At 36.4% G+C, this 21,053-nt stretch overlaps 1 protein-coding gene across 9 annotated transcripts in view; it reads left to right on the top strand.

Annotated features, from left to right (window-relative positions):
• The window catches only part of LOC123869929 (dachshund homolog 2), a 194,729-nt gene that overhangs the window by 127,046 nt on the left and 46,630 nt on the right, over positions 1–21,053 (top strand). For all 9 annotated transcript variants that reach the window (XM_045913030.1, XM_045913029.1, XM_045913028.1 and 6 more), the window contains one exon: positions 18,164–18,247. In XM_045913030.1, coding sequence (XP_045768986.1) covers positions 18,164–18,247 — 84 coding nt within the window. The remainder of the gene's footprint in view (positions 1–18,163; positions 18,248–21,053) is intronic.

The following is a 21,053-nucleotide window of genomic DNA, read 5'->3' as shown; positions in this document are numbered from 1 at the left end:
TTTTTATCGACGGCGTAAAAACCAATTACTTAAAATTTATCTCTTAGAATTACACTCCTCTGATACCTACTATAAAGAGAAAAATCTGATCCTATATTGCCATTTAATATTGAAACACTTAGTAGGAACTCGTTTTATCGACTATTTAGACTGTAATGCTTTAGAACTTTCGCCTTTATTGTTATTTAAAACTATCTTATGCCCGCGACTTCATTCACGTGGACTAAGTACAAATTTAAACCCTGATTTTACTGAAGGTTGAATTTTCAAAAATCCTTTCTTAGCGGGTGTGTACGTCATTAGCAGCATGCCACAACCCGCTCTGTCAGTTTGAGCTGTGCGGGTGATAGATCAGTCAATCAGTCAGCTTTGTTTGAGAGTTTGCATATTACCCACTAAAGTAGTCGTGTTTTATTTTTATTATTATTTAGTAAAAGTGTAAATTAAAAATTTATAACACCCCTGACAAGTGAAGGTTACGGTAACTAGAAAAGAGCTGATAACTTTCAAATGTCTGAACCGATTTCCTTGAGTTATAGCTAAGAACACTCTCGATCAAGCCACCTTTCAAACAAAAAAAAAACTAAATTAAAATCGGTTCATTACTTTAGGAGTTACGATGTCAAACTTATAACACCCCTCTTTTTGGGTCGGGGTTTAAATGGTGTTAGAATTGGTTTTAGTATAATTGGTATCTTCACCATATTGTGACGTGACCTTTATGGTAATGTAACAAAAGTAAGAGTAAAAGATAAACTCTAACTTAAAACATTTATTAGTTCCGAGCGTAGGTAAGTCTTTGTAATCATATTCAAATCAACTCTTACTTAAATATGACTCGTTGGGATAATTTCTTCCCATCAAGTCACATCCAGAGTAACAGTGTGACTCGTTGAGAATTCTAATGGATAAAAGGTTGCTACTTGCAACTAATAACAGTGTGACTCGAAAGGAAAAAAATCCGAAGAGTTTCCGACGAGTCACACTGTGATACACTGTGTTGAGTTGGGAACTCATCGTGTGGGTGGAGTGCGGAGCGCCTTTTTAGCGTCTGATCTCTCAATTGTCTAATTCAATACTTGAAGTTATCTTTATTATTTATACTATTCAGATTTTTTCAAATAATTAGATCAACATCGCGGTCATAAAGTACCTATCAACTGAAACGCCCTTCCAGCATCAGTTTTCCTATGGGTAACTTCAAGTCAAGAGTGAATAAGCATCTTTTATGAAGGCGCGCTTCATCTTAGGTTGTATCATCACTTGCCACCAAGTTAGATTGCAGCCAAGCGCTAGTCTATAAATATTTAAAAATAAATAAAAAGAAGTTAAGGACAATGCAAAGTTTCGTTTACAATGCGAGGATCGGCGCAGGCGCATGTCGTGCCTTGGCAAATAGCCGTAGAACAGATGGGCCTGAGTTATAGCACAGCCCACTATCATTACCCGCGATTCCATTCGGACAGCATAATTGTTTAATTGATATTTCTGCAAGTTATTTATTCACGTCATTCCGTTTTCACCATGAGAAATATCTTCGTGCGCTATGGGTTAGCTTATGGGTTAGTTTATACTTTGCACATTCATCTTTGTATAGTTTAAATATAATTTGATGAGTAGGATTGCGTGTTGGAACATTGTTCTTGAAATTGTTTTTTTAATGTCAGTTTCGCATGTAACTGCAGTCTCGCTTGATAAGTGGTGATGACGGCTAAGATAAAATCTTTTCAACTAGCAAGGGATGTGGCTTTCTTAATAATCCCTAACTTATCTACACTTTAGTAGTCTATTTTCATGACGCTAAGTACCTACTTGGTTTTGGGTTTCACCAAGCAAGAGTGAATAATCATCTTCTTGGCAAGCGCCCTAATGTACCTATACCTCATATAATAATATAATAAAAAAAGCAGGAAATGATATTTACCCACAGCTAACATGATTAGTACACAAGAAATTACGCGCAAAATAAAATAATAGTATATAATGACCTATTTACTACATTTTCATTCAAATAACTCAAAAGCGAAATAAAAAACAGAAATAGCCTTAAGTCAGTTGAAATTATTGTAATATATTCAATATCAACATTTTGCCGATGCCTAAACAAAACGAAAGCAATTGTTATAAAAGCCATAAAAATACAGAGGTTGAGAAAACTCGCGGCGGAGTCATCATCAAACTTGAATATCAATATTGCGCCTCGAGCCAATTGTATTAATAAACAAAACAAAATGAGAAATAATAATGCTATAGGCCAACAAAATGTTCCATTTCTCCCCCTGACATGTAAACTGTGAACGCAAAAGAAATATCTCCCTAAGCCCACGCCGTTAAGATTCCAAATTGTGTATCTATTTACTAAACCCGTAATTTTGTTATTACAATATTAAAATTATTGTTGATGAAACATTTTTCGAATCGATGTGTCTGGCGAACCTTACCGTGGATTTTTTATAGAAATTACAGCAATAAGCCGCTCGCGGTCCGCCTCGGTCCAAATGATAGGTGCATATTGGTTGAAAGCTTCGTATTTCATCCTTACATCGCATTACAGGTATATCGTATCCTTAAGGCCTTGCCACATACCTACCTAATAGTCTTTTTTGCATATAAAATCTATATATAGTACATAGTAAGTAATCTTTATCGAGTTCTGCCCAAAAACATCATAAAGCTATCTTTATGGCTGTGAAAATTATTAGATAACTAGTAACCCGCCTTGGCTTCGCACGGGTAGCTTATTACAATTTTCGTAGGCATCTCTAATTTTTTGAAAATGAAAAATAGCCTATGCCACTCAAGAATAACGTAGCTTTCCACTAGGGAAAGAATTTTCAAAATCAGTTCAATAGTTTCAGAGATGTCAAGGGCTAATTTGTATCTGAATAAAAAATTATACTTGCTTACTGAGTATTTTGCAAACGTAAAAACCTGCTGTTTGACTAACTTTCTATAGAAACTGAGCCTTTATTCATTTCGTCTTTTCTTTCATCCAAGCTAAGTGTAAAAGCGTCGGTTGTCTGTTTAGATTTTAGGAGACCGTTTATCCGGCTGGGTGGTAAGCATAAGTCATCTGTCTGTCTCCCCTCTATATGGAATGGTAGATCGCTATCAGACGTATTCGTCGACAATTTTTACACTAGACGTGGTGAGTAGGTGTCGTACAGACAAATGTACTGCATTCACAGTGTTATCAGATAACGCCAGAGGGTCCTATGAAAGGACTGCTCTGTGATAAAACTCTTTCGATTCGTTTCCGTAAATAGACTTGCTATGAATGAGAAATAGGTGTCGTTTGTTAGTTCTTCAGGTTCGTGCACTTGTTAGATGTCATACGATGTGTGGTTTGGCTAAACACAACTACATATTTGTGTTTACAGACCTGTGTCTGGTAATTTCCTACTTTCTTTCCTAAATTATGGGCTAAGATTCCATCCAAATATTACTTATACCTAGTTAAGTTAGGTATTATAATATTGAATAACATAACTACCTTCTAAAGTTATAGTGTACCTACCTAATGATATATTTTTAATCAAAAAAGCTTTGAATATATACCCACAATAAAGAAGACTAAATAATATAAAATCTAATTAATGCTATTTTAGAGTCGTCTGACTTACTGTTTAATTTCTAAGTAGGTACCTAAAACTGAAGCCATCTAATTGGTAATTATAACCTTAACTTAATTAAGCGACAAGGTTTTTATAAGACTTTGAAGAGATTTTCCTATACTTATTTTAAATATATTCATGCCATTGCCCGTAATTAATGGTGATCTATGAAAATTGGTACTTAGGTTTTGGACTAAAAACAAAGAAATAGACATTTCCGGATTGTAGGAGTTTTTTATGGGAAACGGTTTAAAGCAATTTTAATAGAAACTAGACAAGTAAAGGGTTATTTACGGACTTTTAATTTTTACAACGGGATACGGAACGGGATTTATAAGGACTCCACGCGAACGAAGTCGCGGGAAAAAGTCCCTCATAATATATAAAATAGGTTCAAAATTTCTCCAATTCCAGGGCGTATTTAATTGTTCACTCCTTTGTTTATAAAACATTCGTAACACGCAGAATCGTTCCGATCGCAATCACCGCGACATAAATCCGCTTCGGCTACTCTTTAATCCTTTATCCTGTTAATTCTTACCGCTTAGTTTATTTCTGAACCAAATGGTCCGGTCTTGTACCTGGTTTTGTTCACCTCTTTTGTTTTACAACTATCAGTTTTTGTTAAGCTAAGTGCTGTTCAACGGACAAATGGCACATGCGCAAGTAGATAGGACGTATTTTATGGGGTTCTGTTAGAAAGGGAATTCCACTTCCATATCTAGAGATAGCTGGTGTCGAGGACCATAGTAGTCATGGTCCTGATATTGAATTTTCCCTTGTCTTAAATATACCATTATGAGTATTTATGCGCGGAGCCACGAGAGTCAGAATGAGTTTAGTTTAACATTTTTCCTATTTTTAAAGTTGCGATAATTTTGAATTGAAGGCAAAAAGATTGATCCGATCGACCTTACTTAGGGCGAGTTGAAGCATAGGTACCCAGGTAGGTAAAGCGGCTTGGAGAAGAGTAGACAGTAGTGCCTGCCTTCTGGCCCGAAGGGCAGATATAGGATTTAATGATGAATGATGAATATCTGCTAGGTCAGAATTCAATATTTAATAAGTTTAGGTATGTAGTTAAAAAATCGAGTCCTAAAATATCTATAGTAATTATAAAAAAGTTGGTCAAAATAGAATTGTTAGCGTACAACATTGTTATTGATGTAGGACTTCAACACAATTGTACAACCCGCGCCGTTGACATGACGTTTCGTTATTCGTAGCGGAAGTATATATTAATAGTAGGTATGCCCACCTTACATATATTTTTAACCCCCGACCCAAAAAGAGGGGTGTTATAAGTTTGACGTGTGTATCTGTGTATCTGTGTGTCTGTGTATCTGTGTATCTGTGTATCTGTGTATCTGTGTATCTGTGTATCTGTCTGTGGCATCGTAGCGCCTAAACGAATGAACCGATTTTAATTTAGTTTTTTTTGTTTGAAAGGTGGCTTGATCGAGAGTGTTCTTAGCTATAATCCAAAAAAATTGGTTCAGCCGTTTAAGAGTTATCAGCTCTTTTCTAGTTTTCTTGTAGAAAAGAAGGTTACATAACCGTTAGGTTCATAATATTATGACAATTGACAAATGTGAAGCTGTCGAGATGGACGTTGCCTAAATACATAATTGTTTATTTGAAAATGATGTTTTGGAAAACTCAGATACTTTAGATCGTAGGCGCGGAATAGTCCAAGAAAATCAGTTCAGCGTTTGAAAGTTATCAGGTATTTTCGGTCTTTTCTAGTTACTGTAACCGTCACTTGTCGGGGGTGTTATAAATTTTTAATTTACACTTGTATAAACAAAACAAAGTTCAATAATATTATTGAATTAAAGTTAGAAGTTTCTAAAACAATAAATTTATGATAATTCAAAAATAGTGGTGAATATTATGACTACTTCAGCTTCTGGAAAACATTGTCACGTTATCTTGATAAAAGTTATTCGCAAAATGTCCTATAAAATCAACTCGATACATCAACTAAATTGTACAAACAGCATTTAAAGCTTAAACGTCTGACAGAGTCAACAGGCAAATAAAACTCAATTAAAATAAAACCTTTCTTATTTCGATGTGTTTATGATATCATTTGCGGTGATATCAAATCATGTTGGAGGGAAAAAGGCCATCAATAATGTGGAAGTGACCGATGGAACAAACAAGAACTGGCCAATGATAAAAACTGATGAGCAAATAGACAGACAGGACTTGTGTACTCAGCTAATGGATTCAATTGATATGAAAGCTTTTACAATACAGTCAGGGACATTGCTATTACGCCTCGATGTAACGAAATTAGCGGAATTGCGCTGTTTCATATTCGGTAAAAATGGATCCATCTTTATTGTACTTTTTTTAGCGTCTGACGGCGTCGATTTTGCTTTGTTTCGCTGATGGGAGTATTTTTCTCCAAGAAAAACTCTGCAGATTGATTGAGAATTACGTTTTGTTGTCATTGCTACTCTTTCATTTTCACTTGTCGAAATTTATTATTGTTTTTCTTCACAGTGGATGATTTCACAGGTGATTTTGCGGCTATACGTAGCGCTTATATTTCACAGGTGGTCTTTCACGAAACGTGTATTTTCGCACCTATGATTGTCGGTCCAAAAAATCGCTTTCCGTGAAATGTAGCAAACGATTGTTTACAAGTGTTCTAGCTCACCCCGTCTTTGGCATCTTAGCTCTTGCTACCATTGAAATGGTCTGTCTCTTTCACTCCTTCAGTTGTCATAGTCTGCTCTTTGCTTTGCACTTGCAACATATGTACTTGCAATATAGTATAATAAAATGCAGTTGATCTTGTTTACATTTTCTGTATTGGTAAGGTTGTCGATCAGCTATAACCCGCTAGCTCAAACAACCGCCCCCAGGTAACGAGCCACCGCAGATTCGCGCGATATACCAACGATGCATTGTTGTGCATCGTGCCAGCTTTCGCACCATTGTGCAGCCGAACATCTCTTGGGCCAATCTTTGTTTGTTTACTTCAGCGTGCTGACTTGAGTTATGGAGTTACTTTATAGTCTTTACAATTATTATGAGTTGCATCGCTATCCAAAGTATCTTGAAAGATACATCACTACTTATTCGAATTTTTTCTTATGTTATGTAAGTCGTGTGGATGTGAAAAAGACTTAAATAGTTTTGTCAGTTAATTATTATTATTATCATCAACATGATATCAATAAAATTATCATTTTCCCCGAAGTTTGAGTCTTCGACGTAAGTCGGGACAAACGCTAGGAAAAAGAACAAGAAATATCGATGAAGTCCTGTCGGTCCGTTATGACCACTTCCCAATAATTATCATATCTAGTGTCTTGTAGTTTGCTATCAAATGTTGAATTGTGTAATAGAATACCAATGCATTAGCATAAGGTGTATAGTCACTGGTACGCGGTTTCCATACCACTTGGTCGTGGAGTAAACAATAACTGACATTAACGGGGGTATTAAAATGGCATTCCTGCAATGTACCGATATGTGACATCGGGCGGCCATATTGGATTACTTGCGCGTGTCGCTCCGGTTTCGTTGCGCACGCGACTCGACCACACGCGCGCCATCTCTTGATTAATATAAATATGAAACATCGATGGATGTTGTAAATGCTAATTAACCGACCATGTGAAAGATGTCAATAGGATTCGGAAATTATATCTCTACACCTAATTTATTAGTTGCTACATGACAGTATACCGGAAAGCTAAACAAATTTTTGGCAGAGTAGACGGTAGCTCTGAAAAACCAAAAAAAAAAATCCATAGAGACTTAGGCGTAACGCACACCGGCTGAGTCGGAGAGATAAGAACTCAATCCAAGCTTTATTTATTTTGCCATAATGGTGGAGCACGTAGTAAGCCCAGGCGCGCCCAACCGCCGTATATTTAAATGTACATAAAGCTGAGTTAAACCTGTTATGTATAAGACTCGCGTCCACTCCACTCCGTTGGTATGCGTCAGCCGTTAAAATGTAATCAAACCATGCTTGCCTTCCTACAAAACATGAATAGTACACAAATAGTAAAGTACCTACCTACCTACCTATTTCGTTATAATATTATTATGAAGAAGCATCAGGTTATTTGTAAATTATTATAAAAATTACAGCATTTTAAAAATTAATGATTCTTATTTTGTTTATTTTATTAATCGTGTTACAAAAAGCTTTGTTTCATTTACCTTCTTACCAGTTAAATCTAAATTGTACAATTTGATATCCCTTTCGAATTTACAAGCATTTCGGTTATAATATCTACGTCTATAAATTTAGAGACAGTAGCTCAAATATGAATCCTGTACCGCAACAAGCTAAGATACTCCCTTAGGATCTTAGCAGAGGCCCACAGAAATTGATATGTCACATAAACTAAAACATTCAGACGAATTTCGATCTTCTAGCGACGGTAGTAACGCACAAATTTCTACGTGATATGTCGTTTAGTTGTATCGTTTGGAATCCCTTCGTTATATAAAGGGGTAAAGTGAGACAATCGTAAAGTTTAATAATAATTACATTCTCAACTCTCCTCCCGGCTTGTGCGCAATAATTAACCGCCCGGAATTACTTAGCCGAAATAATTTAATGTGACGTACGCCCAATTATTCGTCATGTGCAAGATGTCTTTATTGAAAAGGAAAGCAATGGTACACGCGTATAAATCTATTATCTGAGCTTTGTAATAGGTAGGTACATCTACTAAGATTTAAGTTTTTTCAAGTTTTCTGAATGGCCAGAGCCATCCTAGCTAGATCTACCTACCTAATGTGTTTGATAACCTTTATCCTATTAAGTAGATGATGCCCACTATGATTTTGTTTTTTTTTATCTCTTTGATTTTCCTGGTAACTTAAAGTAATTTTAATACGCAGGTATACGGGATGCAAGTTATCTTTGTATCAAATATTGTAGTACATGATGCCCGCGACTTCATCCACATGGAAATAGGTTTTTCTAAAGTGCCGCGGAAACTTTGATTTTCCGGGACAAAAAGCCTATGCCTATTTCCGGGTCTATCTCAAGCTAACTCTGTACCAAACGTAAAAACCGGTTTAACGGAAAGGCCGTGAAAAGCTAGCTGGTTAACAGCTACAGTCAGACTTTCGGAATTAGGTATGAGGTAGGTATGGAAGGAATCCATCCCTCTCGCAGGAGACGCAGCGGGCGCCGAAGGGCAAATGACGACCTCCGGCCTCCATGAGTTGCCGACCTGCGGTTGACGGGCGTAAGGGGCGTTCGTCAACCGATACCTACATAACCAGGTCAGGAGGTAGCGCGCCTTGTTCCGGGTGCGCTTCTGAGACGGAGCTGGTAGCAGCCTGCCTAGCGACGGGACCCGTCCGCTTGGCGGCGGGTGAAGACCTGGCGGGAGTGCGGTGAATACTACCTAAGTGATACCCGCGCAACCGCCAGTCCGTTGAGGAACAAACATTGGTTTTAGTGGGTGCAAGCTCCACATAACCTCTCCGTTTCCCCTGACGGAAGGGTATGCGTTAGGCATTTCCTGTGTATAAAAAAAAAAGGTATGGAAGGATGGATTTACCTACAACCTACCCATCAAGAGAAATCTACTGACTGAGCTTCTACTCTCATATCTACAGAGTCAAAACATGGCAGTTAATTTACTCCTAATATTATATCTCTGCCCGTAAACATATCATTATTATGTGTGTGTAGATCTCTATTCTTAATATTTAAAACTGCCGTAAACCGAGGTTTAAGAGCAGCTATTCCGGTCAAACATAACATGAACCCTACCTGCGTGTTATATTCTTAGTTATTGCAGCTCTCGACGCACTGGTTATGTGTTGTCTCTATGGGGTGAAACAGAACCCTTGTTCTAGTTGTAATTTACATACGGAATTACAAGCCGGAATAACGTTCCATATGTTTATGATTCGGAAGCGTGTTTATAAAGTGCGATGTTTTGGGTGAATTTTACATGTTGCAACATTTCGTAACTATTACCTACCTTATATATTATAGAGCGACATTAGCTATTCTTGTTTTTTCTATTTACAAACAATGGAAAATAATATCTACTGAAAATGAAACAGTATAATATATGTCATTAGATTAGATACTAATTTCCCAAGATAGGTAACTCTACTCATCGGCCATCTATACCAATAGCGTGCAGATGGGCTCCCAATCCTCCATTACTTTTCATTAAAACTTATTTATCATAATTTCGATTCCCTCAATATGAACAGGAAATCGTAATAATATAAATCATGGCGTGCAGCTGGAACTCCGCAGGGGTATAAATATTCTTTATATGCAGTTAAATTTTTAACAACGCGCCCATTACATCAGAAAGTTTGCAGAAAAATGAAAAATTACCGGTCAGGGAGCGACCGCAAAAGTATCTCATAAGGAACAACTAATGAAAGCTTAGAGCCATTCGCATAAATCTCCCTTACATTTTTAATACCAATATATCCGAGGAGGGGAGCTTCCGCCAGGGAAAGAAAAAATGAAGCCGAAAAACAAAACATTCGCGGAGTCGCGCATTTATATCTTATTTAAATACCAGATGTTGTCCGCTTATAAATGTGGATATTTTTAATCGGTACCTTACCGGGGACATAATGGTATCGGCCGATCTGCCGTCAGCTGGTATGTAGATGTACGGGAGTTTATCGTGTTCGGTGGCTAATTTAAAAATGGTGCAGGGGCCTTGGGGATTGTTCGCATTTCGAGCGCCGTCATCGCGCACCGCCCGTGATATCTTTCTTGACCCGTGTACTTTTTATTTGCTTCGTTACCTAAGCTTTTTTCGTATCGTTTCGAATCTCGTGGAGTCGTGTAGTCTCATTAAAATAATACAGGGCTACCGGATAATCTTATCCGGTGTGTTTCGATCGCAGATTGGGTGCGCGTGCGGCGATAACACCGCGAGTTATTCCGGCGGTGCCCGCTCCAACCACCACTATTTTTAACTCATTTTGCGAGGACATCTTCATTATTCGTACACTTAACGTTATGTAACAACTCTATTTTACATACATCTTCTTTGACGAAGTGGTGATCGCCTTGTGGTTAAATTAAGTTCTAACTTTTCCGAGTTACGCGCGTTTTAAGCAATTAAAAATTACTTTGGTGAATGAAAAAATCGTGAGGAGAAAACCTGCATGTTTGAGAGTTCTCCATAATGTTCTCAAAGGTGTCTGAAGTCTGTCAATTAAAAACTTGACAAGACTAGGTATGCCAAAGCGTTCTCATACTGAGATCAGACCCGTGCGAGTCGGTGATGATTTGATCATGAACCATGATCATCTTTAACACAGAAGCCTTGTAAGTGATTAGATAAAACAAATTTAGCAATAAAAAGGATAAGAAAATATTTGCGAAACAGATTGAAGTTATTGTCAATGTAAAAAAGTGCTTCACGTCGACAAAAAAAGATGAAAATGTAATAGACGCAAAGATTTTATGATCGAAATTTCACACATAATAAAGAAGGGCAATTCCTATGATTATTAGCGTGGAGACTGCGGGAATAATCCGCCTCAGTAACATCGCCGTGTGACATAAGCCGGAAAAATCTAATAACACTAAAATAAAATTGCCGCCGGTTTGTAAATTTAAAAAGCATAGGGAAGAAAATTCGTTTTCCGCCTCGTGACAGCCATTATCGTTACTCTGAATTTAGCTTTTAGGAACATCGCTTTTGTAAATACATTAGTAGACCAGTAATCAATTATTGAGCCGTGATAGCTTAGTGGTTAAGACGTCCGTCTCCTACTCGGGAGGTCGGGAGTCGGGAGTGCGATCCCTGGCATGCGCCTCTAACGTATATGATATATCACTTGCTTTAGCGGTGAAGGTAACATCGTGAGGAAACCTGCATGCCTAAGAATTCTCCACAATATTCTCAAAGGTGTATAAAATCTGCCAATCCGCACTTGGCTGGCGTGGTGGACTGAGGTCAAAGCCCTCTCATTCTGAGGGGAGACCCGTGCTCAGCAGTGAGCCGGATCATGATGCTGAATCAAATAAGGTTTGCTGTTCGGTAGACGAACATCGTGGTTTAAGAACCTTCGCCAGTTGTTCAACATCTAGGTACAAGGTCACTGTTTAGGTCAGTAGTGAAATTTGTTAGCCTTAATGATTGCCAACCTCCAAAATCAGGTGGCACTAGAAGAAGACAAAAAGCGCTTTTCAATAATGAATTACTTGTAGTAAAAGCGCAATTATAGATATTGATGGAATGTTTACTGTTTCTAACTGTGTAAGATTAAGTTGTAAGTTAGAAACAGCGAGAAGAGCAGGAGATGAAAAAAGTTTTGAATAAACTTATTCCAAGTTACTATTACGGAAAGCTCAAGAATTTTGTCCACTAATTAGCAAAAAGCAGGCATCTTTATGTTCTAAATAACGATACATTTATATTATAAATAATTAATTAATAATGTAATCCGAATCCCGTTTGATTCGCACCTCTTTGTGTTCTTAAGCATTTTAATCAGCAATATTCCTCAGTAATATTTCCTTATGCTATTACTATTAAAATTTCACCTTCCAACCGCTGAAGACTTTCATTCATCGCGCTAAAAAGGACCAAAGCGGAATCAAAAGGGAGAACTGAATGCGTTCTTTTGTTTCCCTTTTCAAAGACCCATTTCAGTTGCCTTCTCCTTAGCGCCCGTTTAAATTATTTTGCCAGTTTTGAGTCGTAAATTTTGAGCGGACTTTAATTGTTATTTTAACTGCAAACGCAACTTAGTCTTGCAGTGGGGGCTGTGAAAATATGTCTTAATTCGCCCACCCTATGACTTATGTGTTACGGGGCATTGAAAGTTTGCGTTTGTATCACTTGATTGTACCTGCGTGCGAATAAAATAATTGAATTGAATTATTGCGATGCTTTTCCATCAAAAGGAGTACAATTGTACCTACTTTGAATAAATGATTTTGACTTTGACTTTGAATTTTCCTTAACTAAAAATACTGAATAGCGGGGGCTGTGAAAATATTATTCGCATACTCGATTTTATGTGTTACTGCCACTGGTCTCTAAATACACCATGGACTTGTGATTGCCGATCTGATTTTTAAGCAGCTTGACATTTTGGCGCGAATAGCAGTCATAATATTATGTGAGCGTACTTGGAAATAAATGTTATTGATCAATGAGAACTTTTTGATTATCCGGGACGAAAAGAAGGCCATATCCGTCCACGGAATGCAAACTATCTCAGTACCAAATTTCGGCAAAATCGGGTAAACCGATGAGTCGTGAAAACCTAGCAGACAGGTAGACAGACAAACACACTTTCGCATTTATAATATTAGTATGGATAATATTTCGTATTTTGTTTGTTGTGAAGTTGTTCGCATTTGGTACGTAAGTAAGGGTATCACATTCGTAATTTAAATATCATTGTTGCTTTTGCTGAGTGCACGAAATTGAAAAGAAATAAAATTTCCCTCCACAACCCTCCGGGACATCGACATCTTACCGGCAATCGACTAAAAAAATACAGTTGATACTTAACTCCCAAACGACTTTTCAATTCACGGGAACACTTATCTTTGAAACAACTGGTCAAGTGTGAGAGAAGTTTCGAGAGGAGGTTCTGTAGCTATATCATCCCAATTGAGGAGCTGACGAACGAAACGGTGTGATTGTAAGAAAAGTTTTACAGAAAACCCGAATGAAAATTTAGTTTAATTTTCGTTACTACAGTTTTGATCGGAATCACGAACTTGTGAGATTTTAGGACAGCTTTTGGCCGTTTTGCTTAAATATGAGTTCAAGCTTGTATCTAGTAATTGAAATCATAAACTTTGGAATCAATTTTAGTACAGTTTTAGGCCAATCAGCTGAGAAATGAGTTCATTGGGAGTCAAAATTGTCCGGATTATAAAAAAGTAAAATGATCAGTAGTGTAATTACACCGTTTTGTTTGCCAGCTCCTCATCTTCAAAATATGTTGCATTGTAAAAAATATGTACATAGTCATCTATCTCTCTCATCATCTGGATTGGATCTACGATATACCTTTGAATTTAAATTTTAAATTTCTGAGTAATATTTTTTTATTAAAGAATATTTAGTCTGTTCACGTAGCTACAGTTGCCTAAAATTTTTGAAAGCTCTTATTACATCTACAAAACCATTTCAGTAAGGAACCTTAAAATCGATCCTTCAAAAATCGATTACGATATCAGTTAATTACTTCAGGCCATTATTAAATTGCGTAACCGGAATCGATCCTTTTGTTTATGGGTTTCGATCCTTTCAATCATCTATCAGCCATTGAGCTTCGGTATAATAGTAATTGTCCATAATTATATATTCCCTTGAACGGAGCATCACATTTATTGTTATTTTATTTATAAAGTGGTAATTTTTTACTCGGATCCTCTCCATCAAGTTTTTAAATTTGATTGATTCGATAAAATAAAGTTCGATTTTGTTATAATCGTGTTTCGCTGTGATGTTGACGATGTAGATGTCGATGTTTTGATGTGTAGACAAACATTTACTATTTATAGTTCCGAACTGTAACATGTTTGTTTACGATACAGACCTATGAAGTTTTTCCTTTTGAGTGCCAACAAGGTACCTACTCAATTGAACTATGATCTAACCTAAATAATTAATACAAGTGTAAAAATTTATAACACCCCCGACAAGACGTGAAGGTTACAGTAACTAGAAGAGAGCTGATAACTTTCAAACGGCTGAACCGATTTTCTTGGATTATAGCTAAGAACACTCTCGATCAAGCCACCTCTCAAACAAAAAAAAACTAAATTAAAATCGGTTCATTCGTTGAGGCGCTACGATGCCACAGACAGATACACAGATACACAGATACACGCGTCAAACTTATAACACCACTCTTTTTGGATCGGGGTTGATAAAATATCCTAAAAGTTCGATCTAATTAATACAGAACCAAAATATAATATATGAGTACGTAGGTAACAACACCAGATGCTGCCCGCGATTTCATTCGAGTGGATATCGATTTTTTAAATTCCGTAGAAACTCTTCCATTTTTCGAGTAGCCTATGTATTAATTCAAGATACAGTACCTAAGCATCTTCATTCGGACAACCAAATCGGTTCAATTATCGTGGGCGTGGAGAAGTGACAAACATAAACTAAACATCCAAACTTTAACATTTAAAATATTAGATAAGGGTTAAGAAACATTGCATTAAGATACATAGTTTTATAGTATTTTAGCTAATTTTTAAAATAAGTATAATTAATTTCTATAGAGTTATCTCTACATCCAATTTTTATAGAGTTAATGAAATGTTTGCAATATACTAGTGCGTAATTATAGTTGCACTCGTTACTCGTATCTATAACACGAACATGAAACAATACAAAGATAGATCGTCGTGGACTCAAAGACCACCGGGAGCATCTTTTGTTAAGACGCCTAAGCTCACAAATCGCTAGATGTGAAGATACGGCGCATACCGACGCGGGTCTTAATGGCTGCCTCGCCGAAGGTAATTTACGTCTCATGTGCGAAACCACTTTTAACTAAAAGCCCTCTAAATTACACCATACAACTGGATTGATTTGAAATTAATCTCGGAAACGGTTGTTACGAATTTCGAGATAAATTCGTAATTTTTTAAATTAAATTGTGATAGGTAGGTAGGTACCATTTGCAAATCTAGTGTTCTCTAAACCATCGTATCATCTGTAAAACTTATAACTTTTCGAAGTTATGTGCATTTTAAGTTAATTATATACCTATCACTTGCTTAGAAAAAAACATCTTGAAGGAACCTGCCTGAGAGTTCTGCATAATGTTCTCAAAGGTGTGTGAAGTTTGGTAATCCGTACTTGGCCAGTGTGGCGGACTGTGGCGACTTCCCATTCTAAAAGGAAACCTGTGCTCAGTAGTGGGCTGGCAATGGGTTAGTAATGATGATGACGATGATGATGATGAATACATACCACAAGCTTGTAGAACATTCATGTAAAGTTTTCTTTTATGAAAGATTGAACTAAATAGAGGAAAAGCCTAAATGTAGGCAAAAGATAGTAAGTACGTAGCAGAAGCCGAAACACCAATTGTTAGTGATACGCTTAAAGTACATATCTACAAGTGTAAATTAAAAATTTATAACACCCCCCACATATGAAGGTTACAGTAACTAGAAAAGAGCTGATAACTTTCAAACGGCTGAACTGATTTTCTTGGATTATAGCTAAGAATACTCTCGATCAAGCCACCTTTCAAACAACAAAAACTAAACTAAAATCGGTTCATTAGTTTAGGAGCTACGATGCCACAGACAGATACACAGGTACACACGTCAAACTTATAACACTCCTCTTTATGGGTCGGGGGTTAAAAAGTCATGTAAATTGTCAACTGTAACTGTATGAAAATCCCGTTAGATATTACGCTAAAAACATAAACAGTAACAGAAAATTTAACAAACAATGAACAAGACAACGTTTCACTTTACAAGATCGACGTCGAAGATAGTACGAGTACCTGGGCTTTATTCTTGGTCCTTATTACCAGCATACGAGCAAGTTAACTTGTCTTTGTGTTATCTTCGAGATTATTGTTTGTCGATATGAAACGCCCGGTACTGCCTGCAAAATATCTCGGCTTAATATAGTTACAGATCGATATCGAAAACTGATTTTTCTGGCTACAATACTTAACTTAAATCAATTGTACTTATCTGGGGATGTCGTTAACTTTTCTTACAAGATGAATATTTTAATTGGTTTACTTCGAAAACCAGCTTTTCTTTTCCAAATAAGAGGAGGCTATAACGGCGGAAAAAGCAGTGCTCTAATTAAATCTTCTATTCGTTGTAAGTAATTCTACAAATAGCTTTTCCAAAAGCGGAATGGTAGCAAAACGAATTTGTTTACTAAGTATTCGAATAGTAGCTGCTAAGATCCCAAGTTAATCAGCCTTATCCCGACCTCCATTACGTCAACTCGCCTAATTGAATAAGGGACTAAATTAAACGGAACTGGCATCACCACTTTCTATTCAAATTCGTCTGTAATGCGCTTATGTGCCCATTCTTAGGGATACTTGTGACTAGCGGGGTAAAGGATGTAGAGGTTTAGTTTAATACTAGCTGAGCCCGCGACTTTATCCGCGAGGATTTACTTTTAAAAAATCGCGTGGGAATTCTTCTGGTTTTCCGAGCTAAAAAAAAGCCTATGTTACTCTCCAGATCTTTAGCTTACTAAGTATACCCTATTCCTATAAAATCCTATGCTATTTTTAATTATACGAGTACTTTTACCCGAATACGGGAATGTACAGTGTGGTATAGTCATTTGTACATGAGTGTATACGAGTGTGTGTGAGCACTGACATTAGATTTTGATGAAAATCTTTTTCTGTGACTTCTTCGGCGTGGAAATAGGTTTTTGGAGACCTCTTGCCATTCTCAAATATAACCCAAGCGAAGCCGGGTCGATCGGCTAGTTATTTCATAAAATTATAGATTACAAATGTTTAACGTTGTGAAGTCTTTAGCTACATGATTTATTAACTAATCGACTAATTGAATCAAAATGAATTCATAATAATTCGGAACTAATTAGACAAATAGTACTCGAAATCCATTTTCCTGTATTCGGAAGTTACTCCCCAATCATTTCCGTCAGGTTAGCTTTAATTGGAAGTTATGCAAATCTCTCAAATCAACTCCTTCACAATGCTGGATTCCGAATGAGTTAATCCGTGTTTATGTTCTAATCGGCCCCTTTCTCGGCCTTGTTCGGCGAATATACAATGCCTTTTGTGTATCTGATTATTTATTTAGGTTAATCTCTAGTTTATGATGTTTGTTTTGTTTTTTATACAAATATCTAATGCATGAAAAGCGTAAGATTATAGTTTATTAAATTAATGTTTTTAATATAAATACACTAGAAAATTAGGTACTATAATATGTATTTCTGATTAAGATTATATAGTAGAGTTTGGATGATGCGATATTCAACAATGTAATATTAGGTATGTCAACAGAAAAGTATACTTTGACCGCGTCGTCACTAGGTTACCTGAGGCTTTCCATATTAGGATATTTTTAACCCCCGACCCAAAAAGGGGGGTGTTATAAGTTTGGCGTGTGTATCTGTGTATCTGTCTGTGGTATCGTATCTCCTAAACGAATAAACCGATATTAATTTAGTTTTTTTTTTGTTTGAAAGGTGGCTTGATCGAGAGTGTTGTTAGCTATAATCCAAGAAAATCAGTTCAGCCGTTTGAAAGTTATCAGCTCTTTTCTAGTTACTGTAACCTTCACTTGTTGGGGGTGTTATACATTTTTAATTTACATTTGTTATACAAAGCAGTGTGCAAGTATCTCCTCGAAGTGTCGTGGGTTGCTATTTCTCAAAGTCCACCTGTAGGAAGGAACAAGTAACTAAAATTACAAATTGCCACAAGTTTCATCGGTTAAAATTTCAGTTTCACGAACTTTCAGAAGCTGAACTGATATAGATTTGAGTCTCATTCAATCCTTGAGCGTACTTGTAAACTCTATTTTTTTCTAATCTACATTATTTTTTTTACAGCGGAACTAAAAATGGACGTGTTAAGAGAAAGAGAAGTAAAAGACAACTTGGAAAGACAATTACTGGACGAACAAAAAATGAGAGGTAAGTTCTACTTTATAGAAAACTAGCTGCCTCACCCAGCTTCGTATGTGTGAGCTTACTTATTTTTCAAACTAAAACCTTTGCCAAACCTATAACCTAAAACCAATATTCTAAAAGATGGTAAAAATATCAATGAAATCTAGAAAGGAACTAAGAAATTTCGAAATCTAGTCTAATTCATTGTCTATTTTATAAAAGGAACCTCTTGTCAAAATTTCAGCTTTCTAGGGTTTGGGCTGGGTATGATAGGTTAGTCAGTAAGTGAGTCATCACTTTTTTTTATAATATTTAGATTTGAATATAGATTTCCAAAATAGCAGACAGTTTTTACCGAAACAACCTACTACTAGATACTATTTTTCTTTTCACCCTAAATCCCGAAACAGGTAGGAAAGTTAACAAGAGCAGAGTAACTTCAATGGCTGCATAAATCTCCGGTCACGACCACGCTCCACATTCACCAAAATTAACTACAGATCTTATTACCCAACCATTGTCTTCCTCCAAGACACGTTATTTATTTCCTACATAAAACTATTACCTATATCAGTTAAAAGTGCACACTAGCGACAAGTCGTTGGACAAAATGTTGATATTTTGTCCAACGACTCTATTTTGCACGGAAAAACGGGACGCGCCATCATCTACTAGGTACCATCAGAACTCCTATTCACTATGATATTCGTATCTTAGTCGTAACTGCTTTATAGTGGTGTCAAAATTGGCGTGACAAAATGTATTTCTCGTGCAGTATTTTTAATACCAAGTCACACCGAATCGGTAACTATGCTTTCTGATTCGGGTGACATAATCGGTTTATGACCGAGACATGCGATACCAAACCGCGACACTATGCAAATTGTCGCACCGCTCAAGGGTCGCGTGTTGCGTTCGCGGGTCGCGGTCACGTAAAATGTACCTCGAAATGTACCTTTAGTCTACGCTAACGGTGGAATCCACTACGGCTAATTTGCCTTACGTGCTAACGAATCATTGGTCTTCTTTCCTGAATAATTGTGCAAGCCACAATAGGTTACGGATGTTCAATTAAAATGCATTTTATTTTCCTATTCACACGTTATAACTCACAATTATATCTTATTAATGGCAAGTTCGCGTTTATTTCTCCGCTTTCCCAAGACTTGATTGCACGTTTTGATATTATTTTCTTTCATCGTACGGGTTTATTGATAGCAGAAGATGATATCTATAGGAACTCTTTGATTGTAAATAAATTGTTAACTTGATGATACGCGTAATTTCTTTCGCGTAAGTTTCGCTTTTTAAAAAATGTTGTCGAAACTATTAGGTTTTCCAGAATTAAAAGTAGGTATATCCTTCCCTGGGATGTAAGCTTAGTCAAAGTTCATGAAAATCAATTACATGGACACTAATAAAAATTTACTCACTATTTAGTCATGATTAATTATACTTATATCAAATGTATGACAAAAATGTGTATGAGTAATATTGTGTAAGTTGTGTGTTTCATTATTAAGACGTGGTTACCTATTATTCAAGAATTCATACGAAGTATTATATCATTTTGAGAAATCGGACCTTTTTAATTAGAAAACTTATTTCCACTTGAAGAAATCCGGGGCGGGTCGCTATTTATAGACTAAGTTTTCATAATAGCTTACTCAGCATTGTTAAACATATTAAGGCGCTTCCACCCCATTCAATTCAAAGGTTAAATTGCACGCAATACAATAACACCCTTTCTTTGCTAATAAAACAGTGTCAGCTAAGAAAACGTACTAAAGGCGGTAACCTTTGTACAAATGTCAAGCGATACGGTACAGACGACACAGCTACTAGAAACAAAGGGTTAAATGTTATTATTGGTTATACGTCTTTGTAGATGCTATGCTTAGTAGGTAAGCATAATCTAGTGCAAGCTTGAACTGTAGCTTGTTTTACACGACTGACCAAAAAAGCCTTGTCTCGGTAACTTCTTTACTTTTCGCTTGTCTCATTTCACTTTAAAGGCTTATACTTTGTCATTTTTACCTTACTTGCTAAACGAAAATCTTGAATCACACTGAAACTGGAGACTTTGGTAAGGGTCAGTTTTGCTTTCATATGCGACATTCTGGTGAATTCTGCCTCCTTCTTTACACCACTGCACTGCCCAAAAAAAAGAATGTAATGTTTTTCATATTTAGTATATAGAATTCATATTTAGTGTCTTTATTCCACCACAACTTCTAAAAATCTGAAGTCTGAACAGATTTGGATGTAAGGGGTATCTTTAGAATCCTCATACCCGGGTAACAGAAGCTATAAATTTTTTGAAAAAAAAAAATTAATACTTTTGTTTATAAAAATTGAGAAGGTTATCTTATAATATAAGTTACAGTTTTCAACTGTTCAATTTGGGATCGAAATAATCACAGCTGTATAACGCTAACGGTAAGCCTAAGTACCTAAGTATAGAAATCTTCTATCAAGCATTCATTTAAAAAAATGTCATTTCGTCTGTCTGTCTATCTGTCCGTTCGTCTGCTTATTGCTTGTGCCACTTCCATTTGTTTCATTATGAGAAAATAAAAACTGATGATATAACTACCTAAGCCCAATTACCAATTTTTATTGGTACATTTCATTTTACTGTTGGTCGTGAACAGTTAATGGATTTTTGCTGATATTTGACATTCTCCGATACACTAAAAGCTTTTTGACAATTACTCGCCGCCCAATTAAAATTATTTGTCGATATTCCCCGTGCATTGTTTGACTGCCTGTCAACCATCGGCATTTTGTATTTTATAACTGTAGAAGATTTTGGTCGTAGTACTTACTT

The sequence above is a fragment of the Maniola jurtina genome, chromosome 11, assembly GCF_905333055.1.
Source record: "Maniola jurtina chromosome 11, ilManJurt1.1, whole genome shotgun sequence".
NCBI classification, from domain to species: Eukaryota; Metazoa; Arthropoda; class Insecta; order Lepidoptera; family Nymphalidae; genus Maniola; species Maniola jurtina.
The sequence above is the reverse complement of the archived record's forward strand: the minus strand, read 5'-3'. Positions and strand labels throughout refer to the sequence as shown.